Source organism: Oncorhynchus mykiss, chromosome 17, assembly GCF_057628025.1.
Source record: "Oncorhynchus mykiss isolate SJ-2025 chromosome 17, ASM5762802v1, whole genome shotgun sequence".
NCBI classification, from domain to species: domain Eukaryota; kingdom Metazoa; phylum Chordata; class Actinopteri; order Salmoniformes; family Salmonidae; genus Oncorhynchus; species Oncorhynchus mykiss.
The window spans coordinates 661,753-688,435 of NC_143038.1; the positions used below are offsets into that span (position 1 = coordinate 661,753).

The 26,683-nt window shown below is 45.6% G+C and overlaps 1 protein-coding gene across 2 annotated transcripts; it reads left to right on the plus strand.

Annotated features, from left to right (window-relative positions):
* The first annotated feature begins 2,163 nt into the window (after window positions 1-2,163).
* LOC110485547 (sarcalumenin) lies at window positions 2,164-25,305 on the plus strand. Of its 2 annotated transcripts, none has more exons than XM_090204354.1 (10): window positions 2,164-2,237; window positions 16,834-17,985; window positions 19,690-19,779; window positions 20,656-20,751; window positions 21,490-21,606; window positions 22,092-22,325; window positions 22,627-22,748; window positions 23,079-23,306; window positions 23,791-23,997; window positions 24,282-25,305. In XM_090204354.1, exons 1-10 carry the CDS (start codon window positions 2,177-2,179, stop codon window positions 24,546-24,548), a joined length of 2,574 nt encoding a protein of 857 aa, XP_090060480.1. In that variant the 5' UTR covers window positions 2,164-2,176; the 3' UTR covers window positions 24,549-25,305. The 2 variants fall into 2 exon arrangements, with proteins under 2 accessions (XP_090060480.1, XP_090060481.1); XM_090204355.1 differs by having other exon boundaries at window positions 16,834-17,772.
* The last annotated feature ends 1,378 nt before the right edge of the window (window positions 25,306-26,683 follow it).

Sequence of the window (26,683 nt, forward strand, 5' to 3'; positions counted from 1 at the left end):
GCCAGACATGCACACAAACATATACAGTTGGGGAATGGAATTAATTGTATTTTTTATATATATTTTGTCTTCTTGGACTAGTGACTGTTGGAGGGCTCTCGAATGGTTGAGGGACAGCTATTGGGGAACTGTGGGGGGATCTTGTTTTTTTTGTTGGCCTGGTGGTAGATTTGTCAACGTGCCCTTGACCAGGGCATTGACCCTGGATGCGTCTGTGTGTCACTCTGAAAGGGAGTCTGTTGGATGACTGGTATGATGTAGTTGTTGAGCGGCTTCACTGCAAGTATATTGTATGTTTCGAATATTCAATAAATAAATGTAAAAATATATATATATAAGAAATAAATTCTTGCTTGAGAAATTGCTCTTCGCAAAGCTATTTTTGTTAATTTTTTTACATTTTAATTAAAAACAATGACAGTAAGATACTTAATTGTTACCCAGAAATGATTTGATATTGATATAAAAACGGCTGCATTGCACCTTTAAAGTAGTGTAAATTCATTAAAGTAATGCGTCACGATTCTAAATTTATATTTTCCACAATTGTCCACCAGGTGGTGCTGTTTAAGTGGCTCTAAAGTTCTAGAATCCCCTAGCGTTTGAGCGCTTGGTGAAGTTTCCCCTAGGACAAGTGTCGGCTCCCCCCATCCTAACCTTAACCATTGGTGGGGAAAATCAACGTCATCTGCGCCCGGGGAGCAGTTGTTGTTCAGGGTTAACTGCCTTGCTCAAGGGCACAAAGGTAGGTTTTTCTATCTTGCCAGCTCAGGGATTTGAAGGATATCTAATGCTTGGATAGTTTCATCTGAACCACTGCCTTAATCCTATTATCTAAATAAAATGTTTGGTTTATTTGGAGACGTGAATCCAACATATCATCTGTTAAATTGTCGACAAGTTAATATCCTATTTACTGTATTGCAAAAGTGATTTTGAATTGTGTTTGGTTGTCAACAAATTCCAGTTGGTCTACAAATGAACAATTTATATGTTGGATTCACATCTCCATCCCAACCAAGAATCAAAGCCAAAGAATAGGATCAACCCTAACTTCACTCAAAGTGCATTTAAAGTTTGCTTTGATTTGGTCCTATTCTTCATCCCAGCAGCCCGATGTTAGTCTTATTTAATCTTGTAAAGGGTTTAAGGTTACAACTCCGCTAGATTAACGAGGTGCTGGCAGCTAGTTTAAACCAGAAACCCATAAAAGTGATGTCCCATTTCAGTTTTACAACTGACTAGGTATCCCCCTTTCCTTTCCCAAAATACATTATTTATATAATTTAATTATGTTCAGTCTGTTGTACTTTCGAATCAAAATAGAAGTGCACAGACTCAGCAGTATTGCCTTTGTAAGAACAGCTAATCAAATCTCAAATGGAAACGTTTTTCTATACTATAACTCGTTTTTTTATATGGGGAAGTTGGTATCTTTGTTTTTTGAATCTGTATCCGACTCTGTCTCGTCCTGACCTATTTAACCTTACTTCCTGAACCTAGATTAACCCTACTCCTGGAGCAAAAATGACTTTCAGATTCTCTGTTGAGTCAGCTTTTTAGTCCAGCAGGAGGCTCTTAATTGGGGTCCGTGAAACCGTCCCTATGGTGACTAGTGACCAATACGAACGGGATACACTCTTTTCACACCACTTTTCCCTAACCCTTTTCCAAACCTTGACCTCAGTTTCCTAACCTGCTACGTTAATTATCCTAACCATCAGTGTAAGTTGCCAGGTCGCAATTGTAAATGAGAACTTGTTCTCAACTTGCCTACCTGGTTAAATAAAGGTGAAATAAAATATAGATATAAAGTTCTAACCTGCTACGAAAAAGTCATTTCAGTGTCGAGGTGGCGTGAAAAGAGGGTCTCCCAATACGAACAGTGAAACTTCCTGACATCTTTCCCTGTCTGTTCTCTCCCCTTATAGAACCAGGGCAACTGCTTTGACACAAAATGGCAGACGTGAATGCAGTTGCTGCTGTGTGACATTATATGTTACCCATTAGCCAGCCAGCCACCCAGGCCTCTCTACTTAGACACGGAATGGCTGACGTGGGTGTAGTTGCTGCCTGTGACATTACCAGGCCCCTCCTTCCTTGGCACGCCCTTTGACCTTTCTCCAGAGGGGTATATATAACTGCTGGTAGAAGGGGGAGGCCCCTGGCAGCCAAAATGAAGCCTCTACAGGTCTCTGTGTCCTGCTTGCTCTCCCTGCTTGTCCTGGTCGCTGCAGGTAAGATTACATACATTAAGATCAGAAGAAGAAAACAGATTAGTCCGTGGAGTTTTTATTACTGTAGATGGACATGTTCCTCTGCTCAGAAACAGGGCAAGGGGGACATATGAAAGTCACATTCTTTGCATGAATTGGAAATAGCAATGGCTGCAGTGCAGACCATATACGAGGGTTTGTGATAAAAGGGGTATGAAAGGCTGATCATGAGAACAGGGTCATGGAGATGCAGCAATACAACTTTGTCCTGACACGGTGTCATAGAGGCCGCAGGTCGGAAAGTATTCAGACCCCTTGACTTTTTCCCCATTTTGATACGTTACAGCCTAATTCTAAAATGGAATACAGTACATTTAAAAAATCCTCAGCAATCTACACACAATACCCGATAACGACAAAGCGATAACAGGTAACATTTTTTGTGTGCGAATGTATTACAAATAAAAAAACAGACCATTTGATTTGTGACTCGAAATTGAGCTCAGGTGTATCCTGTTTCCATTCATCATCCTTGAGATGTTTCTACAACTTGATTGGAGTCCACCTGTGGTAAATTCAATTGATTGGACATGATTTGGAAAGGCACACACCTGTCTATATAAGGTCCCACCGTTGACAGTGCACGTCAGAGCAAAAACCAAGCCATGAGGTTAACGGAATTGTCCGTAGAGCTCAGAGACAAGATTGTGTCGAGGCACAGATCTGGAGAAGGGTACTTATTCAATGGAAGAAGTTTGGAACCACCAAGACTCTTCCTAGAGCTGGCCGCCCAGCCAAACTGTGCAATCGGGGGAGAAGGGTCTTGGTCAGGGGGGTGACCAAGAACCCAATGGTCACTCTGACAGAGAGCTCCAGAGTTACTCTGTGGAGATGGGAGAACCTTCCAGAAGGACAACCATCTTCACAGCACTCCACCAATCAGGCCTTTATGGTTGAGTAGCCAGATGGAAGCCACTCTTTAGTAAAAGGCACATGACAGCCCGCTTGGAGTTTGCCAAAGGGCACGTAAAGACTCTCAAACTATGAGAAACAAGATTCTCTGGTCTGATGAAACCAAGATTGAACTCTTTGGCCTGAATGCCAAGAGTCACGTCTGGAGGAAACCTGGCACCATCCCTATGGAGGTGGTGGCAGCCTCATGCTGTGGGGATGTTTGTTTTGGCAGGGACCTGGAGACTAGTCAGGATCGAGGCAAAGTTGAATTGCGCAAAGTACAAAGAGATCCTTGATGAAAACCTGCTCCAGAGCACTCAGGACCTCAGACTGGTGTGAAGGTTCACCTTCCAACAGGACAATGATCCTGTTGCACACAGCCAAGACAATGCAGGAGTAGCTTCGGGACAAGTCTCTGAATGTTCTTGAGTGGCCCAGCCAGAGCCTGGACCCAATCTAACATCTTTGGAGAGACCTGAAAATGGCTGTGCAGCGACGCTCCCCATCCAACCTGACAGAGCTTGAGAGGATCTGCAGAGGAGAATGGGAGACACTCCCCAAATACAGGTGTGCCAAGCTTGTAGCATCATACTCAAGAAGACTCAAGGCTGTAATCGCTGTCAAAGGTGCTTCAGCAAAGTACTGAGTAAAAGGTCTCAATACTTATGTAAATGTGATATTTAGGGTTTTATTTTAATTATTTAGCAAAATGTCTAACAACCTGTTTTTGCTTTGTCATTATGGGGTATTGTGTGTAGATTGATGAGAAACACATACAGTGGGGCAAAAAAGTATTTAGTCAGCCACCAATTGTGGCTGAGAGAGGCCTGTAATTTTCATCATAGGTACACTTCAACTATGACAGACAAAATGAGAAGAAAAAAAATCCAGAAAATCACATTGTAGGATTTTTAATGAATTTATTTGCAAATTATGGTGGAAAATATGTATTTGGTCAATAACAAAAGTTTATCTCAATACTTTGTTATATACCCTTTGTTGGCAATGACAGAGGTCAAATGTTTTCTGTAAGCCTTCACAAGGTTTTCACACACTGTTGCTGTTATTTTGGCCCATTCCTCCATGCAGATCTCCTCTAGAGCAGTGATGTTTTGTGGCTGTTGCTGGGCAACACGGACTTTCAACTCCCTCCAAAGATTTTCTATGGGGTTGAGATCTGGAGACTGGCTAGGCCACTCCAGGACCTTGAAATGCTTCTTACGAAGCCACTGTGTTTGGGATCATTGTCATGCTGAAAGACCCAGCCACGTTTCATCTTCAATGAAAAACAGCCCCAAAGCATGATGTTTCCACCCCCATGCTTCACAGTAGGTATGGTGTTCTTTGGATGCAACTCAGCATTCTTTGTCCTCTAAACACGAGGAGTTGAGTTTTTACCAAAAAGTTATATTTTGGTTTCATCTGACCATATGACATTCTCCCAATCTTCTTCTGGATCATCCAAATGCTCTCTAGCAAACTTCAGACGGGCCTGGACATGTACTGGCTTAAGCAGGGGGACACGTCTGGCACTGCAGGATTTGAGTCCCTGGCGGCGTAGTGTGTTACTGATGGTAGGCTTTGTTACTTTGGTCCCAGCTCTCTGCAGGTCATTCACTAGGTCCCCCCGTGTGGTTCTGGGATTTTTGCTCACCGTTCTTGTGGTCATTTTGACCCCATGGGGTGAGATCTTGCGTGGAGCCCCAGATCGAGGGAGATTATCAGTGGTCTTGTAGGTCTTCCATTTCCTAATAATTGCTCCCACAGTTGATTTCTTCAAACCAAGCTGCTTACCTATTGCAGATTCAGTCTTCCCAGCCTGGTGCAGGTCTACAATTTTGTTTCTGGTGTCCTTTGACAGCTCTTTGGTCTTGGCCATAGTGGAGTTTGGAGTGTGACTGTTTGAGGTTGTGGACAGGTGTCTTTTATACTGATAACAAGTTCAAACAGGTGCCATTAATACAGGTAACGAGTGGAGGACAGAGGAGCCTCTTAAAGAAGAAGTTACAGGTCTGTGAGAGCCAGAAATCTTGCTTGTTTGTAGGTGACCAAATACTTATTTTCCACCATAATTTGCAAATAAATTCATTAAAAATCCTACAATGTGATTTTCTGGATTTTATTTTCTCATTTTGTCTGTCATAGTTGAAGTGTAGCTATGATGAAAATTACACTTTTTCATACTTTTTTGCCCCACTGTATATTTAATCTATTATAGAACAAGGCTGTAACACAACAACATGTGGAAAAAGTCAATGGGTCTGAATATTTTCCGAAGGCACTGTATGTAATGTATGCTTTAGGGATGGAGGGATCGAGGAAGAGACAGAGGATGACATTTCTGTCAGTGTGCGCTGAATGAATGAATGACTGAATGAATGATAAGTGAGAAGTTGAATGCTGCTTGTGCATATAATGCTGATATATATATAATACAGTATGTGTCCAGTACTTCTGTCACACACATCTCCTGGTAATGACTGGAGCAGAATAAGTGGAATGGTATCAAATACATCAAACAGATGGTTTCCAGGTGTTCCATGCCATTCCGTTATGAGCCGTCCTCCCCTAAGCAGCCTCCTGTGCCACACCTATACTAGTACATCAGAAGGGTGTGTTGGCTGTGGGTGGAAATGTCAGTGTTGCTGAGCAGTGACACCAGTGTGTGTGTGTGTGTGTGGGGGGGGGGGGGTACCCTTGCCTGTCCTTGCTGTCATTTAATCCCTGCACCTTCCAGGCCTCTGTAGTTAGTCAGGTGGCTGGAGCCTTAGTGAGTCTGCTGCTGTCACCAGTTACCATACAAACACCACAGAGTCTTATAGGCACACCACAGAGTCTTATAGGCACACCACAGAGTCTTATAGGCACACCACAGAGACTTATAGGCACACCACAGAGTCTTATAGGCACACCACAGAGACTTATAGGCACACCACAGAGTCTTATAGGCACACCACAGAGACTTATAGGCACACCACAGAGTCTTATAGGCACACCACAGAGACTTATAGACACACCACAGAGACTTATAGGCACTCCACAGAGACTTATAGACACACCACAGAGACTTATAGGCACACCCTATGGCACCCAAACTGCCAGTGTGGGTCTGTTTGCACCCTTACTACATACACAGTACGCAGACACACACACACACACACACACACAAACACACACACACACACACACACACACACACACACACACACACACACACACACACACACACACACACACACACACACACACACACACACACACACACACACACACACACACACAGTCTGCAATTAGGGTTCTGTGGGATTTGCCAAAGACTATGTACAATGTAGTCCATGCATTTGATATTCTAAATGCAAAAGCCATTTCTCTGTAGTTCTGCAAACCTATTTGTGTCTACATAGCTAGATAAACTGCAGCTGTAGCTAGACAGTAGTCCACGTGTAGGGAAAGCCCCCAGTGCTAGGGAAAGCCCACACACACACACGCTGGTACAAAGTGGATGCTATACAGACTATAGCAGTGTTCAGTAGCAGCCTGTCTGTTGGACAGTACACGCTGATAATGGCTGTCCCTATATGGATGCCGTGATGGAAATCCATAATGATAGTGACAGAGCTACAGCCCCCTAGAACAGGGTTTTCCATGTACAATAAGGCTGTCGTCAAGGCTGTCGTCAAGGCCGGTGACAATCAGTGACAATCGTCAGGGAAGGACAACGTCACTCCTGTGGAATATAGCAGTGGAATAATCCCTCCCTGCCTTCCATTCTATCTGACTCATTGTAGATCTATTCATATCCCTGATTGAGACCAGTAGGACCCAGGCACCATGCCCCAGGCACCTGTCCCACTCCATCCTCACTTTGATGTATTCTGCCTGGGTACTCACACTGCCAGGGCAGGGCAGTGTGAGTCTGGCGACCCACCAGGACCAGGTTCACTGTCCAGTGTTACATAACTGTGTAATAACAGCATTTCAATGCAACAGCCTATTCGTGCTGTATTTGTTTGATTGCTAGAACAATCTTGACAAGCCCCCCTTTCTCTCTCTCCCCCTCTCTCTCTCTCTCTCACTCTCTCTTTCACTGCTGTTGAACTTTTATAGTGATCTTTATCTAAGCTTAGGGGGAAAACCCCAGCGATCATTCCCATATGGAGTCTCTTCATTCTCCCGCACCTCCATCCCTCTTTCCATCCCTCCATCTCCCCTAACTATGTTAACTCTAATTCAATAAGCTACTTGGCTGCTACTAACTACCAAATACGATCCTGTGGAATGCCTGTATCAACAAACACATTTGTATTTTTCTGACAACGGGATCAACATTTCGATATAAGTCAAAATCTTGTTATTTCCTTTCCTCATTGTGATTGATATTTGGTCGGTTTAAGTCATGACTGTCTGGACTATTTCTATTGCTTAGCTCCATTTCTTACCACAGAATCTTCATTAAATTATTATAGTTGCCCTTAAAGGGCAAAGTAGTTCAAAAATATATATGAAGTCAACATAAACAAACAAACTGTCACTTGTTAATGAGTGACCCTGAGTGACCCTGTTACCATGCTGGTAACCTGACAACGTTACACCATTAGAATTCTTGCCGTCTGTACACACGTTCATGTAACTGTGCAGACGACTGACGACGCTGTCGCACTATGTCCATGGATACCATCCAACCCGCGAGGGCGGCAGTGAGCACTTCATTTGGCTCCTCTGTATTTCCAATCACATTGCCTTCCAAATTCCTGTCTCTCTCTCTCTCTCTCACACACACACACACACACCCTTTACCCACCCACCCACCTTCAGCACATACATATTCTCTCTCTCTCTCACTCTTTCTCGTTCTTTCCCTCGTTCTCGTTCTCTCTCTCTCACACACACACACACACACCCCATCTTGTTGGTTTTATTTAATTAGGGACACCCAGGGTACACTTAAGTCGGTGGGAGACTGTTTATGACCGGGGGTCAGCGAGCCAAATGCTATATTGAATGCCAGGGGTGAGAGAGAAACACCTCTCAGGTTCTTTTTATAACCCATTACCGCCCCCTGTCTGTGGGAGACTGGTGCTGCAGGACAAATATGCTGTAGGAACACATACATAAATAAATGTGTAACTTAGCAGATTCTTTTTTAATGTTACTTGCGCTACACTCTTGCCGAATAGGACACTGCTTACCGATCGGATAGATCAGTGATGCCCTCTCCTTGTCCGGGGAGATCTGTGATCAGAGCCCTGGAAATCCATGTGCTTTCAGGCTTTGCCAGAGTGTGACGGAGCATCCTATTCCCTATTTAGTGCACTACTTTTGACCAGGGCACATATGTAGGGAATAGGGTGCCATTAGGTACACAGACGGTGGTGCTATCTGACCGACACCGAGGATGAGATGCTGATGGTTTGTAACGAATACCTAGCCTCTGTCACAGGCCACGTGAGCAAAGCCTGGACGTCCGAGGCTAACACATGCCGCGAATACTTACACGAGTAGAAGGACTGAAAAAACATTACTTCAGAATACGGACGGTATCCTCTGTCTGCTTTCAGCAGCTAGATGAGTTCAGGTCAACAGGAAACTGTAATGGAGGGGTCATTTCTTCAGCTAAAAGGCCTATAAGACTCTATATCAGTCAGGTTACAAAACCATGCCTGGAACCCGAAGACTCTTGTTAGCTCCCCTAGCTAATGCCTAGGCTTTAGCTCACAGGGCTAATACAGACTTGTGGCCTTTAGAAGACCCAGGCTTGAAGTTATAGAGCTCCGAAATATCTTTATTTACAGTTGCCATGGCAAAACATACAGAGGCACCCTCCTTCCATGTTACATAAACTACCTAAACAGTTAAGTGGGGATGCCATAGACCTAAAGGACCACAAAGGAACATACATCGTCACACATGTCCCCAACTGGCTAAATACCAACCTGTGAGGTCTTAGCAGGCCTGTTAGGACGGTCTGTAGTGGGATGTGTAGTGGGGCACAGTGGGAGACAAATTATGATGGTGTATGGCCTTAGTGTGTACGTCTGCAGGTTCATGTTTCAAGGCAGCAGCATGGATCAGGTTGTATCCATGGCATGGACAGCTGCAGTGTGATTCTCACCTTCAATGGCTGACAAGAGTTGGCTGAGAAGAGCTGCATTGCTCACAGCTAGCGCCAACAGGCTAATTGCTAGCAAACGGCTAACATGGCACATTGCCCATTGCTATCATCAAGCGGCTAATTGCTAAGCTAAAAGCTAACGTAGTTGTATGGTGATGATGACTCGGGTGTTTAGGTGTGATTCTCAGCTGTGCTGTGTGATTCTCTATTCTTCTGAGAAGAGGTGGCACATCTTGTTGACCAATGCTAGCAGCTACCGACTAATCGCTAAGCTATAGGCTAACCTATGGTGGCATAGGGGTTTGTGACTGTGTATGCTAATGTATACACATACCAACGCACATGATTGATTTGATCTATCCTCAATCCAGACAGGAATAATGACGTTCGCGTCTTCTACCGGCCCAATGTCAATGTTAAATGTGGATGTGAAAAATGCACCACGAGCCCTTTGACCTAAGAGCCTCAGACTCAAGATAAGTCGCATCTGACTCAACACACGCATTGATCAAATGGGTCAGGGCGGAAGCTTAGCACCCGTGTGACTGTCCATGACCGTCCATGGTACACAAATGGGACTCTCTGTGCTCTCTATGGGCTTCCTATTCTGGCTCTGATTCACAAGTAAACAATTTACTGCTCATGATCGGTCGATCATCACCTCCTGTGTGTGTGTGTGTGTGTGTGTGTGTGTGTGTGTGTATGGGAATGAGTGAGCTATGCCCATTCATCACCTCCTCTGGTCATTGACAGCATTATAACCCACCAATATTACATTCCTAGTGAGTACACACTGTCAAGTGTATGTGCAACGACCTGGGGTTGTAACTCGGGTCTCCTAATTATTCCGTGTCAGAGGTTACTTACTATCCATGGCTACATGTACATTACGGTCGCTAGCTCAGATTTCACCGTCTACAAACATGCAGTCTAAGCTACTCCAGGTTATGCTATATAAACAGGGGTACAATAGGGAGAGAATGTGTAGGAACAGAGTTCCCATCATTTTGACACGTTATAATATGACTTCCTGACACAGGGTTTGTTGTCGGAGTCTGTCTCTACAGGGTTGTCTTTACCCAGGTCTGCTCCCCTCAAATAGTCTAAGCAGGCCTAAGCATCTCCATTCAAGGAGCTGAAATCTGAGTGTAGCAATCTGAGAGGCTGTTGAGTATTCAATCTGCTCTTGGCTTTACACACAGCCACACACCAAGTCTGTTCTGGACACACAGCCACACACCAAGTCTGTTCTGGACACACAGCCACACACCAAGTCTGTTCTGGACACACAGCCACACACCAAGTCTGTTCTGGACACACAGCCACACACCAAGTCTGTTCTGGACACACAGCCACACACCAAGTCTGTTCTGGACACACAGTCACACACCAAGTCTGTTCTGGACAGACAGCCACACACCAAGTCTGTTCTGGACACACAGCCACACACCAAGTCTGTTCTGGACACACTGCCACACACCAAGTCTGTTCTGGACACACAGCCACACACCAAGTCTGTTCTGGACACACAGCCACACACCAAGTCTGTTCTGGACACACAGCCACACACCAAGTCTGTTCTGGACACACAGCCACACACCAAGTCTGTTCTGGACACACAGCCACACACCAAGTCTGTTCTGGACACACAGCCACACACCAAGTCTGTTCTGGACACACAGCCACACACCAAGTCTGTTCTGGACACACTGTCACACACCAAGTCTGTTCTGGACACACTGCCACACACCAAGTCTGTTCTGGACACACAGTCACACACCAAGTCTGTTCTGGACACACAGCCACACACCAAGTCTGTTCTGGACACACTGCCACACACCAAGTCTGTTCTGGACACACAGCCACACACCAAGTCTGTTCTGGACACACTGCCACACACCAAGTCTGTTCTGGACACACAGTCACACACCAAGTCTGTTCTGGACACACAGCCACACACCAAGTCTGTTCTGGACACACAGCCACACACCAAGTCTGTTCTGGACAGACTGCCACACACCAAGTCTGTTCTGGACACACAGTCACACACCAAGTCTGTTCTGGACACACAGCCACACACCAAGTCTGTTCTGGACACACAGCCACACACCAAGTCTGTTCTGGACACACAGCCACACACCAAGTCTGTTCTGGACACACAGTCACACACCAAGTCTGTTCTGGACACACAGCCACACACCAAGTCTGTTCTGGACACACTGCCACACACCAAGTCTGTTCTGGACACACTGCCACACACCAAGTCTGTTCTGGACACACAGCCACACACCAAGTCTGTTCTGGACACACAGTCACACACCAAGCCTGTTCTGGACAGACAGCCACACACCAAGTCTGTTCTGGACAGACAGCCACACACCAAGTCTGTTCTGGACACACAGCCACACACCAAGTCTGTTCTGGACACACAGTCACACACCAAGTCTGTTCTGGACACACAGCCACACACCAAGTCTGTTCTGGACACACAGCCACACACCAATTCTGTTCTGGACACACAGTCACACACCAAGTCTGTTCTGGACAGACAGCCACACACCAAGTCTGTTCTGGACACACAGCCACACACCAAGTCTGTTCTGGACACACAGCCACACACCAAGTCTGTTCTGGACACACTGCCACACACCAAGTCTGTTCTGGACACACAGTCACACACCAAGTCTGTTCTGGACAGACAGCCACACACCAAGTCTGTTCTGGACACACAGTCACACACCAAGTCTGTTCTGGACACACAGTCACACACCAAGTCTGTTCTGGACACACAGTCACACACCAATTCTGTTCTGGACAGACAGTCACACACCAAGTCTGTTCTGGACAGACAGTCACACACCAAGTCTGTTCTGGACACACAGTCACACACCAAGTCTGTTCTGGACACACAGTCACACACCAAGTCTGTTCTGGACAGACAGTCACACACCAAGTCTGTTCTGGACACACAGTCACACACCAAGTCTGTTCTGGACACACAGTCACACACCAAGTCTGTTCTGGACACACAGCCACACACCAAGTCTGTTCTGGACACACAGCCACACACCAAGTCTGTTCTGGACACACAGCCACACACCAATTCTGTTCTGGACACACAGTCACACACCAAGTCTGTTCTGGACAGACAGCCACACACCAAGTCTGTTCTGGACACACAGCCACACACCAAGTCTGTTCTGGACACACAGCCACACACCAAGTCTGTTCTGGACACACTGCCACACACCAAGTCTGTTCTGGACACACAGTCACACACCAAGTCTGTTCTGGACAGACAGCCACACACCAAGTCTGTTCTGGACACACAGTCACACACCAAGTCTGTTCTGGACACACAGTCACACACCAAGTCTGTTCTGGACACACAGTCACACACCAATTCTGTTCTGGACAGACAGTCACACACCAAGTCTGTTCTGGACAGACAGTCACACACCAAGTCTGTTCTGGACACACAGTCACACACCAAGTCTGTTCTGGACAGACAGTCACACACCAAGTCTGTTCTGGACACACAGTCACACACCAAGTCTGTTCTGGACACACAGTCACACACCAAGTCTGTTCTGGACACACAGTCACACACCAAGTCTGTTCTGGACACACAGTCACACACCAAGTCTGTTCTGGACACACAGCCACACACCAAGTCTGTTCTGGACAGACAGCCACACACAAAGTCTGTTCTGGACACACAGTCACACACCAAGTCTGTTCTGGACACACAGTCACACACCAAGTCTGTTCTGGACACACAGCCACACACCAAGTCTGTTCTGGACACACAGTCACACACCAAGTCTGTTCTGGACACACAGCCACACACCAAGTCTGTTCTGGACACACTGCCACACACCAAGTCTGTTCTGGACACACAGTCACACACCAAGTCTGTTCTGGACAGACAGCCACACACCAAGTCTGTTCTGGACACACAGTCACACACCAAGTCTGTTCTGGACACACAGTCACACACCAAGTCTGTTCTGGACACACAGTCACACACCAATTCTGTTCTGGACAGACAGTCACACACCAAGTCTGTTCTGGACACACAGTCACACACCAATTCTGTTCTGGACAGACAGTCACACACCAAGTCTGTTCTGGACAGACAGTCACACACCAAGTCTGTTCTGGACACACAGTCACACACCAAGTCTGTTCTGGACACACAGTCACACACCAAGTCTGTTCTGGACACACAGTCACACACCAAGTCTGTTCTGGACACACAGTCACACACCAAGTCTGTTCTGGACACACAGTCACACACCAAGTCTGTTCTGGACACACAGTCACACACCAAGTCTGTTCTGGACACACAGCCACACACCAAGTCTGTTCTGGACAGACAGCCACACACAAAGTCTGTTCTGGACACACTGCCACACACCAAGTCTGTTCTGGACACACAGCCACACACCAAGTCTGTTCTGGACACACAGTCACACACCAAGTCTGTTCTGGACAGACAGCCACACACCAAGTCTGTTCTGGACACACAGCCACACACCAAGTCTGTTCTGGACACACAGTCACACACCAAGTCTGTTCTGGACAGACAGTCACACACCAAGTCTGTTCTGGACACACAGTCACACACCAAGCCTGTTCTGGACCCACAGTCACACACCAATTCTGTTCTGGACAGACAGCCACACACCAAGTCTGTTCTGGACACACAGCCACACACCAAGTCTGTTCTGGACACACAGTCACACACCAAGTCTGTTCTGGACAGACAGCCACACACCAAGTCTGTTCTGGACACACAGTCACACACCAAGTCTGTTCTGGACAGACAGTCACACACCAAGTCTGTTCTGGACACACAGTCACACACCAAGTCTGTTCTGGACAGACAGTCACACACCAAGCCTGTTCTGGACACACAGTCACACACCAAGTCTGTTCTGGACACACAGTCACACACCAATTCTGTTCTGGACACACAGTCACACACCAAGTCTGTTCTGGACACACAGTCACACACCAAGTCTGTTCTGGACAGACAGCCACACACCAAGTCTGTTCTGGACACACAGTCACACACCAAGTCTGTTCTGGACACACTGCCACACACCAAGTCTGTTCTGGACACACAGTCACACACCAAGTCTGTTCTGGACACACAGTCACACACCAATTCTGTTCTGGACAGACAGTCACACACCAAGTCTGTTCTGGACACACAGCCACACACCAAGTCTGTTCTGGACACACAGTCACACACCAATTCTGTTATGGACAGACAGTCACACACCAAGTCTGTTCTGGACAGACATCCACACACCAAGTATGTTCTGGACAGACATCCACACACCAAGTCTGTTCTGGACAGACAGGCGTTGATGCAGGAAAATAAAGAGCGGCTGTGAAAGTGTCCAGTGTGATGAATAAGGTCTATTTTGGATAAAGAGAGCAATTGTGTTTATCCGTAATGTCTGTATGTCTGTACATGTAAGTTGATCCAGTAAGATGTTTGGATGCTTTACAAGAAGATTAAAGGAGTAATCCACTACAAGGCTGTATTTGGGGATTTTCTTCATTATTCCACTGTTGATGAAGTTCAAAATCAAGTTCAAAATCAAGTTCAAAATCAAGTTCAAAATCAAGTTCAAAATCAAGTTCAAAATATCGGACATTCAAAAAGCAAATTGTAACTTGCCACATCATCATGATGATTATAAATCCTTTAATGCGGCTCCTTGTGTGTCAAATCAATACAGGAGTGTTAGAGGTCTCCAATTGTATTAATTGAACTGGAACTTCTAGAAAGTTATAGAAATCAAACCATGATCAATAACAGAGAGGCTGTTGTCTTTTCTTTTTTTCCCCCTTTCTTTAAAAACAACATTATTTATAGATTTTCAGATATAACAATAAAACATTACAACCCCTCATTTTCCAACCCTCCCTCCCTCCCTCCCTCCCTCCCTCCCTCCCTCCCTCCCTCCCTCCCTCCCACCCACCCACCCACCAAGGCATCTATAAAAGTAAGTTAAAAGGAAAAAAGGGAATGAAAAACAGGAACAAACAGTAATAGAAACAAAAACAATGGGGAAAAATGTTCAATAAAAATTCTTATCAGCACAAATGGCCGCTAGAACAGACATGACTGCTGACCAAACTATGCGAGTTACACTAAGGAAAAGACAGGCTCTCCATGTATTGTATTAATGGGGACCAGGTAAAGCCTAACTTTGTTGGGACCCAAGCACAGTGTACCCATCCTTCTCCAGAGGCAGAGATGACATCACTTCCTTAGGGGAAGTACACCAAAAATGTCAGTGACCGGGTTGGGGCTAACAGTTGTATTACACATCTGTGAGAATGCTTAACAAATGTGGTCCCAGAGGCCACTCAAATATTGGCACGACCAAAACATGTCTCCCGGAGTCGCTGGACTCTGGTGGCATCTCAAACACTTGGGGTCAACATTTGGGTATATTTTTGCTAATCTGTCATTGGAGTAATGGAGACTCTGAACTGAATGAGCCCATTCCTTATGTAAAATGATGAGGTGTGGATACACTACTTTATATCATCTGGTAGCTCGCCACCTATTTTTATTTTATTTAACTAGGCAAGTCAGTTAAGAACACATTCTTATTTTCAATGACGGCCTAGGAACAGTGGGTTAACTGGTCTAGGAACAGTGGGTTAACTGGTCTGGGAACAGTGGGTTAACTGGTCTGGGAACAGTGGGTTAACTGGTCTGGGAACAGTGGGTTAACTGGCCTAGGAACAGTGGGTTAACTGGTCTAGGAACAGTGGGTTAACTGGTCTAGGAACAGTGGGTTAACTGGTCTAGGAACAGTGGGTTAACTGGTCTAGGAACAGTGGGTTAACTGGTCTGGGAACAGTGGGTTAACTGGTCTGGGAACAGTGGGTTAACTGGTCTGGGAACAGTGGGTTAACTGGTCTGGGAACAGTGGGTTAACTGGTCTGGGAACAGTGGGTTAACTGGCCTAGGAACAGTGGGTTAACTGGTCTAGGAACAGTGGGTTAACTGGTCTAGGAACAGTGGGTTAACTGGTCTAGGAACAGTGGGTTAACTGGTCTAGGAACAGTGGGTTAACTGGTCTGGGAACAGTGGGTTAACTGGTCTGGGAACAGTGGGTTAACTGGTCTGGGAACAGTGGGTTAACTGGTCTGGGAACAGTGGGTTAACTGGTCTGGGAACAGTGGGTTAACTGGTCTGGGAACAGTGGGTTAACTGGTCTAGGAACAGTGGGTTAACTGGTCTAGGAACAGTGGGTTAACTGGTCTAGGAACAGTGGGTTAACTGCCTTGTTCAGGGGCAGAACGACACATTTTTACTTTGCCAGCTCGGTGTTGCAACCTTTCAGTTACTAGTCCAACACTCTAACTACTAGCCTACCTGGCGCCCCCTATATCTTGCTCGCTGTTGTCTTTTCTAACATGGCCGTTCAGTGATTACCAGACCTAAACCCTTCACTCTCTTTATACTGACATCTTTATCATTAACAGACTGGCCTGTCTCTCTCTCTGTCTCTGCAGACCTAGTGGTGGAGGCCTCCAGCCCCGATGAGCTGCATCTCCATGTGCCGCTCTCCTGTGACCTCTCCTGTGACTCCACAGATGACCATGGAGGACAAATCTCCTCCAACGACACCCCGGCCCCAGGCTCCGTGTGTCAGTCCTGTAAACCCCCTCGAAGCCTTGCTACACCGGCCGAAGAGGAGCCCCTAGCCTCCACAGAGGAGGTCCCCATGGAGAGGTTGGCTAGCGAAGAGGAGCCCCTAGCCTCCACAGAGGAGGTCCCCATGGAGAGGTTGGCGAGCGAGGAGGAGGAGGCTGCATCTGAGGAGGTGGTAGCTGAGGAGGATTCTGTGGAGTCTGCAGAGACTTCAGAGGAGGTCCAAGCATCAGAGGAGAGAGTGGAGGAAGCTGCCTCATCTGAGGAGGAAGAACTGGAGGAAGCTGCCTCAACTGAAGAAGAAGTAGTGGAGGAAGCTCCCTCGTCTGAAGAAGAGGTTATAGAGGAGGTTGAGGCAGAACATGAAGCTAAGGAAGAAGAGGTTATAGAGGAAGAGGAAGCAGTTAAGGAAGCTGTGGTCATGGAGGAGGAAGTGGATGTAGTTGATGAGGAAGTAGAGGAAACAATAGAAGAACCTGCAGTAGAGGAACCTGTTGTTGAGGAGGTAACGACTGAGGAGGTTGCCGAGGAGGAGGCAGTAGAGGAGGCAGTAGAGGAGACAGTAGAGGAGTCAGTAGAGGAGGCAGTAGAGGAAGAAGTAGTATTAGTGGCTGAACCTGTGGTGGAACCCAAGCTGGTTGAATCCGAGCCAGAACCTGCGGTGGAACCTGAAGTGGTTGAACCCGAGCCAGAGGCGGTGGTCAAGGAGGTGGCTCCAGAACCAGAGCCTGTTGTAGAGGAAGCTGCTCCGGAACCCACTCCGGAACCTGCGGAAGCCGCTCCAGAACCTGTAGAAGCAGGTGAGGTGGTTGTGGAGGCAGTGAAGGAGGAGGAGCTGGTGGAGGAGGTGGCAGCTGTTTTGGAGGAGGTACATGTTTTTGAGGAGGAAGCGGTGGTGGAAGAGGAGGCACCTGTTGTTGTTGTTAAGGAGGAGGCGACTGTTGTTGAGGAGGCGCCTGTTGAGGATGTGACAGTGGAGGATGCACCAGCAAAGGCAGAAGCACCAGTAAAAGGTATAGAGTACTGCGTTATTAGAATTGATCATTTGAACGATAAAAAGGTTATTGTCCAAACAATTTGGAAACAAACTTGTTTGTTTATATCAATGTGTCCATATTTATTCTTTCTATACTAAATGTGATTGCTCAGGCTAAAAGTACCTCTGGCGAGCACTTTTAAGTTACATACTGTGGAGATGGGGTTACAGGATCCTGTCATATCTCCCCACTTTCTTCTTCACAGTGCTTCGAATACACTTCAGTCGGCTCTTAGGAGCCAACTGTCAACTTTACAGTGTCAACTCAAGTGTATTCAAAGCCATGATGAGCGAGTGCTACTGTAATCAGGAGACTGACATTCTCTGCCATTTGGTGCCGTAGTGTTGACACCAGCTATAAAAGACATACGATCTGGTCTGGCTCTTACATTATCTCTAAACCTCCATCTCTCTCTCATTCTCTCTCTCTCTCCTCTCTCTAACCACTTTCCCTCCCTCCTCTCCTTCCCTCCCTCCATCCCTTCCTCTTTCCCTGGCCCGTGCCATGCCCCAGAACCTGATATGTGTGGCTAAAGGTGGCATCAGGAATAACCCCTAGCTGAGCCCGAAATAAACAGGACAGATATAGAGGGAGGAAGGGAAGAGCTAGATAGATGGGCAGATGGACACTGATATAACAACATGGCTACAGAGCCACACAACAGATGCTGTGGTCAGTCAGTGTTCTGTTGTCATGGCAGGAAGTCAATTGGTGTCATGTTCAGGGGAGATCAAAGGTGAAATGTTCAGATAGAAATGTAATGAATAGAGCTCACATGATTCCCAGTTCTACATGGCAGACAGTTAAATCTGTTCTACACATTACATTTCTTTCTGAATGTTCAGAAATGGTTAGGTAGAAATGTAATGAATAGAGCTCACACGATTCCCAGTCCTAGATGACAGACAATCACATCTGTTCCTGAAAAGTTGCAGATATAAATGTAACGAATAGAGCTGACAGGATTCCCCTATTTTACATGACAGACAAGCATGTATGCACACTGTACTGCGTATTACAAGCATACACTGAGTATACAAAACATTAAGAACACCTGCTCTTTCCATGACATAACTGACCAGGTGAAAGCTATGATCCCTCATTTATGTCACTTTTTAAATACACTTAAATCTGTGTAGACGAAGGGGAGGAGACAGGTTAAAGGAGGACTTTTAAGCCTTGAGACAATTGAGACATGGATTGTGTATGTGTGCCATTCAAATGGTTTATGGGTGCGACAAAATATATAAGTGCCTTTGAACGGGGTATGGTAGTAGGTGTCAGGCGCACCGGTTTGAGTCAAGAACTGCAATGCTTCTGGGTTTTTCACACTCAACAGTTTCCTGTGTGTATCAGGAAGGGTCCACCACCCGAAGGACATCCAGCCAACGTGACAAAACTGTGGGAAGCATTGGAGTCAACATGGGCCAGCATCCCTGTGGAATGCTTTCGACACCTTATAGAGTCCATGCTCGATGAGGGCAAAAGTGGGGTGGGGGGTGCAACTTAATATTAGGAAGGTGTTCCTAATGTTTTGTATACTCAATGTATATCATCATGATAATGCAGGGGAAATTCTACTTCCCGAGTCAGGGATATGGATATGTCAAGTTTGGATTCGACCTTGGTCTGATGACCTCATAGTTGAGTTGACTGACAGGCTTTTCCTCCAATCGGCAGTGGGTGAGGAGGCAGCAAAGCTCAGAGACTGCTCCCACATCGATGAGATGCTCCGATTGGTTTCTGCCGAATCCTCGCCTGAGTTCTCTGGTAAGGAGCAAACAAGAGTTACAAGTAAGGCCCTGAGTTTTTCTCAATTCATTATTCCTCGATTCCTTCCATTTTGATCTCACCACCTCCTCACTCGTATTGGAGGAGAAGGTCCAAGGGGAGGGACATTGGACTTTCTTCTCCATTGTGTATTGAGAAGCAGGCAAAGAGAGGATACAAGGAATCTATAAAAGATGAATTGTGAAAAATACCCTGATTTTTTTGGGGACCACATGAGCTGACCAGGAAAAACGCTGTTTATATGTGAACAGGAGGGATTGAGAAATCTACTGGGCCTTTTCTGCTAAAATTACTGTGGAAATTGTTTCAAGGTGTGGAATGGATGGTAGTGTGTGTGTGAGTGTGTGTGCGTGGGTGGGTGTGCGTGTGTGTGCCTTCCATTATATTACCATGACTACCATGACCATGAGTCAGGTTAGTTCATTCATGGTGCCTTCCATTATATTACCATGACTACCATGACAATGAGTCAGTTTAGTTCATTCACGGTGCCTTCCATTATATTACCATGACTACCATGACAATGAGTCAGGTTAGTTCATTCATGGTGCATCCATTACAATACAATGACTACCATGACCATGCAAAATGTATTGTCTCCTCTCTCCCACCCTTAAAAAAAAATATTTTTCAACATCTGCTCTCTTCATCTGCTACTTCTGCCTCTCTCCACCTCTATCATCTTCTCTTCATCCCTCTTCTCTTCTATCTCCCTCTGTCCTCTTCTCCTCTCTCCCCTCATCCTCTCCTCTCCTCCTCTCTCCCCCTCAATCCTCTCATCCCTCTTTCTTCTCTTCCTCTCTCCTCTCCTCCCCTCACCCCCTCATTCTTTCCTCATCCCTCTCTCCTCTCCAGCTGCTATGAAGAAGCTGCAGCACATCTACCACTCAGCCATCAAGCCCATGGAGACGGCCTACAAGTACAACGAGCTCAGAGCTCACGAGGTCACAGGTAGCCTGTCCAACCACTTGGCATTAGCCTTGAACCATTAGCTATTAGCATTTTTAATCGGTTTTATACTGATCTGTTGTCTTAGCGTATTAGCCTTTAGCCTGGTTAGCATTGTTCAGATTTGTTTATTAGTATTAGCATATTAGCCTTTAGCCATTAGCTATTAATCTTCTGTTCATTACCAACCTGTTACACAAAGAATAACAAAATGCTATATTTCCCCCGAAAAAAACAGACAAGCATAAGTCTAGTTACCAACAGTCCTTGTAGACATTGTCATTAGCAATGGGGTTTCCCTAGGCAAAGGGGCAATACTATACACAGTTGTGTGCCAGTTTAATCTAAATTCTCAGGGTGCCTTTGCCTGAAGAAACTGGAAAATCGATGAAACATAAATAAACTAATTAACTGCATATACACCTGCCAGTAATCGAGTGTACACAAGAAAGCTTTCCAGAAAGTGACTTTGTATGCCTCAGCATATATATACAGCTTTGTGTGGGCGACCAGGCCTCACTTACCCCAGGCTTGTTAGAGCTTGAGGGCTCAATCCATAGTACCATGATGTATGCAATGAACGCCCCCTTGTGGGACAAAGTGTACCATTGACAAAGTCTACAAAGTGACCCCCCTTCTCTCTCTCTGGCATTCTCTCTCTCGCTTTCTCTCTCTCGCTATCTCTCTCTCTTTCTCTCTCTCGCTTTCTCTCTCTCACTATCTCTCTCTCTCTCTCTCTAGATGGAGAGATCACCTCCAAGCCCATGGTACTGTTCCTGGGACCCTGGTCTGTAGGCAAATCCTCCATGATCAACTACCTGCTGGGCGTGCATGGTACCCCACAACAACTTTACACAGGTAAGAGCTCCTGTCACATAGCTTGGGCCTGGAGTTTCACCAGACTAACTCCTGACCAACACTCTACTCTGATAATCAGCCAATCAATCAAATGTATTTCTCATGGCACCCCTTACCAGTCTACACCCCTTACCAGTCTACACCCCTTACCAGTCTACACCCCTTACCAGTCTACACCCCTTACCAGTCTACACCGCAGACAAGGTTTTCCACTTTATCATTCACTCTATTCCACATCTTGTCTATCTACTACTGATCTGTCATCTATTGCACCCTTCCCAGTCCACTTCTCTCCGGAATACAAACATGCCTCAATGCAACTGCTTCCTTTTCTGAGTAAACTATTTGGATAGCTGCTCATATTAATCTCTCTCTTACACATTCTAACCACCCTCTCTTCCTCCTTATCTTCCCCCTCTTCCTCTCTTCCTCCCTCCTTATCTCCCTCCCACCTCTCCCCCTCTTCCTCCCTCCCTCTCTCCCAGGTGCTGAGCCCACTACATCTGAGTACACAGTGGTGATGCACGGTGACAAGTTCCGCTCGGTGGAGGGCATCGTGATGGCAGCCGACAGCTCCAGGTCCTTTTCCCCTCTGGAGAAGTTTGGCCAGGGGTTCCTGGAGAGGCTGGTGGGGATTGAGATGCCCCATAAACTGCTGGAGAGAGTCACCCTGGTGGACACGCCTGGGATTATTGAGAACCGCAAGCAGCAGGAGAGAGGTGGGGAGGAGAACACACACACACTAACCTCTCATATACAGCCATGTGTATTAGATCATGTACACTCTTTAGATATTTGTTACATGCTGTGAAGTGACAATCACAAGCAGCAGGAGAGAGGTGGGAGAACAGACAGAGATTCATTAACAGTCACACTCATGCAGACCGAATGGTAACACACTGCATGCAACACACACACCTACAAATTCACAAAAATGGAATGATGAAAAGACTTAACTCACTGTATACTACCACACCTTTGAGTAAAACAGCCTCTGATTGGTCGTCCTTCCCCATCCAGGCTACCCCTATAGCGAGGTGTGTCAGTGGTTCATTGACCGTGCTGACCTCATCTTCCTGATGTTTGACCCCACTAAGTTGGACGTGGGCGGGGAGCTGGCGACACTGTTCAAACAGATGAAGGTAAAGAAGTGTAAAGAATAGAAATTGAATTACTAGAACGGAAGTGTTGGGTGGACCGGCAGCCATATTGAGTGTACCAATAGGAGTAAAGCAGGAAGCAAAAGTAGTATGTTCAGCATGAACATTTTTGCTTTATCAAAAGTCAACTCAACTGAAATTACAAAAGAGTAGATTCCTTGCTCATTCTGGTAATTATATGTCTATGGTGCAAAGCAAAGTGCCTTAGATTGCCCAATATACAGTCAGTCTTGGCCTAGCACTTTAATAACCTTTCTAAACTCTGTTTTCTTCATTCATTCATTGATCCATCCATGAATTCATTCATTCTAGGGCCGAGAGTCCCAGATCCGCATCATCCTGAACAAGGCAGACAGCCTGTCCTCCCAGGACCTGATGCGTGTCTACGGCGCCCTGTTTTGGTCCATGGCTCCTCTCATCAACGCCACAGAGCCTCCCCGGGTCTACGTCAGCTCCTTCTGGCCCACAGAATACGCAGCCGACACCAGCCGAGAGCTCTTCATACGGGAGGAGATCTCACTGCTCGAAGACCTCAACCAGGTGAAGCTCAACCACCTACAGAAAACAGAACAGAATACAGAATACACACAAACACATTACACGCACACACCAGCCCATGGCTTTTCATACGGGAGGAGACCTTGCTGCTCGAGAAGCTACCATCTCTTGCCGTTGTGCACTTGAGAAGAGCACCTAAAATCTGTGACAATGGCGAACGTGCATAAAGATGTCAGAATTCAGATGTGATGTCATTGTTTAGCACAATCCACTGAGTTTTGAAACTATGCTGCGTATATGGTTCAATGTGCCAGTAAATCAGCACAATCTCAAAGTCACGGTGTCTTCAAGCTAAAATTGGAATCATGTATACTGTGCTAATGACCATGCAAACAAAAGAGTCATGGAGAGTGATGTACAATTTGGCGAACTTAGCGAAACGAGGCATTTGTGATAAGTGCATGTGGGACGCCATCTTTATTCACCTCTGCTGTTGACAATAATCTCCTTGTTCTTCTATCTTCAGGTCATTGAGAACCAGCTGGAGAACAAGATAGCCTTCATCCGCCAGCACGCCATCCGGGTCAGGATCCACGCCCTGCTGGTAGATCGCTACCTCCATACATACCACGAGAAGCTGGGCTGGTTCAGCGACCCCGACGAGGTGTTCAGGGACATCGTCTCAGACCCTGACAAGTTCTACATCTTCAAGTCCATCCTGGCCAAGACCAATGTAAGTGAGAGAGTGTGTGTATGGAGGGGGGAGGGGGTGTAGGTGTCATGGATTGTGTGTGTAATGGGTGTATGGAATATGTATATAACGTGTGCAAAGTGTGTGTATAATGTGTATGTAATGTGCACAATGTGTATATAATGTGTGTATTAAATGTGTATGAGTAATGTGCATATAACATGTCTACAATGTGTGTGTGTGTGTGTATATAATGTGTGTATAACTAACATGTATATAACGTGTGTATAACATGTATAGAACTTGTGTGTTCTCCATTTCTACAGGTGAGCAAGTTCGACCTGCCAGACAAAGAGGCCTACCAGGACTTCTTTGGCATCAACCCTCCATCAGGCTTTAAGCAGCTGTCCTCCCTCTGTTCCTGGTCGTCAGGCTGTCTGATTGACAAGATAGAGAAAGCTATCACTGTGGAGCTCCCTTCCCTACTGATTAGCCTGGGAAAGAAAGACAGTCCACCCCCAGCCAAGGCCGCCCCAGCCCCTCCACCCCCACTTCCTGAGGCAAAACCCAAGAACCGCTGGAGAAAGGATTGAGGAGGAGAGATGAAGAGAGGGATGAATGGAGAGAAGAGGACGGGGAGCAAAGGAAGGAAGACAAAAAGGAGGGAGGCTGAAGCCAGAGGCTGTACTGGGGTGACTGGACACGGGGAAGAGAGGAGAGAGGGATGGGGTGGAGGATAGGAAATATGTACAGCTGGGGAAAAAGGGGGATTGAAGCCACATGAAGCAATGGGAACCTTGCAGGCCCATTAGAAGTAATCCAACGAGAAAAAGAAAAGCTTTTTGAACTATTTAAATCAGAGACTCTTATCTTCCTAAGTGTTATTATTTAACTCAGAACGAAAACAGGGCAATATAAACAAGAGTTTGTTTTATTTCTGTTTGTTTGCCAGTTTGTTTATTTTATTTATTCAAGTTTTTCTCTTCTTCTTCATCCGTAGACAAGAAGGAAAAATACCAGCGATCAGTTACAGCATAATATTCTATTCTATTGTCTTTATTGTCATTTCAAAAGGGTCTGGATCTCTGTGCTCCTTACCAGCAGTCAGTTACAGTATTCTTCTATGGTATTGTATTGTATTTTATTGTCTTTATTGTCATTTCTAAACGACAGCTTATCTTCGTTGTCAGTGCAGTATGTCATTGCTGTGTAAGAACGCATTTGTACATTGATGCCAGTTAAATGGGCTGTAGCCTTCTCTTCCTGTTGTTATGGCTTTGCCTCAATATGCTGCATGTCAAAGTCTCATTAAAGTTGTATTTTATCCTTGTAGCTTCAGATCCCATTGACGACCGAGATTCTTGTGTCAATTCTTTAGAGGGAAAAGGGAGGGAGAAAGAAAGACAAAAATAGACCCAATATATGTTTGATCCAATAAGGGTAGGGCCTACATTCTGGAGGGAACGTCCTGTCCCCAGCAATAATGTAAAATTGATATGCTTCTTACTTTATGAAGGAGTGTTAGCCAGGCCAAACACACAGAGTGGTTTTAAACCATCTTAACACACACACACACACACACACACACACACACACACACACACACACACACACACACACACACACACACACACACACACACACACACACACACACACACACACACACACACACACACACACACACACACACACACACACACACCCATCACTGCAAGGTTCCACATCTGTCTGAGACACAGAAACCAGATGTCCATAATATTAGGTATTTAATCCTTATGTTTGGTTCAACCTACACCATTACAATAAAAGTAATCTAAATCATAAATAAATAAAAAGTAATCTAGATCATCAATAGGATTTTAACTTTACAAATAATACATGATTTTAACCTGACAAATAGTTTTTCTCCAGTAGCTGAGAATGTTTCATATGAGTTGATGGATCAACTGTTCAAAATTGGGAGCCAAATGTTTGATTACTGTACCAAAGTCGTGAATAAATGGAATTATGACATTTATGACATTCTTAGCTAATTTTTTGCCAAACTTCAGATCACTACCTCACTGCCTCTGGACATCACAAGGAAATCATACCTAGATCCTTTATGATCGTCATGGATAGATCTTTAATGCACAGAATACCACTTGTCTCTAGCACAAAGGTCAAGGTTAAAGGTCAAATGTACTTCAAATTGACTTAAGATCAGTGTTGCTCTGCCTCAGCTTGTTTCTAGGACAACCTGTTAAAAAGTTATATAGACCCAAGGTCAAAGTAAAATTGCTGATCAAATTGACCAAGAACATCATGGATGTCACTATTCCGGTACCGGGTCAAATTTTTGTTGTTGTTGTTACGTGTTTTACACGTTTGAGACACAACATTAGGAAAGTAGATGAAGGGTCATGATGGAAAAATTACATAAAATAGTATTTGAGTGATTTCTAATTCAAATTGAACCAGGACATAAGGGAAGGGTTAAAAGCAAAAACAAATGTGGTGTAATTTCGGCCATAGTCATCTATCTCATAAAAACACTGCAGTGGCACCAGAATTCCACCAGGTGGTGCCTGAACTCAATGGCAGTCAATGGAAATGATTACCAGGGTTTATAGCACCCTATTCCCTATTCCCTAAAGCCCTGGCCTGGTCAAACCTAGTGCACGATATACGGAATAGATTGCCATTTGGGACACATAACAGGTAAAGATGGATAGGGAAGTGAAGTT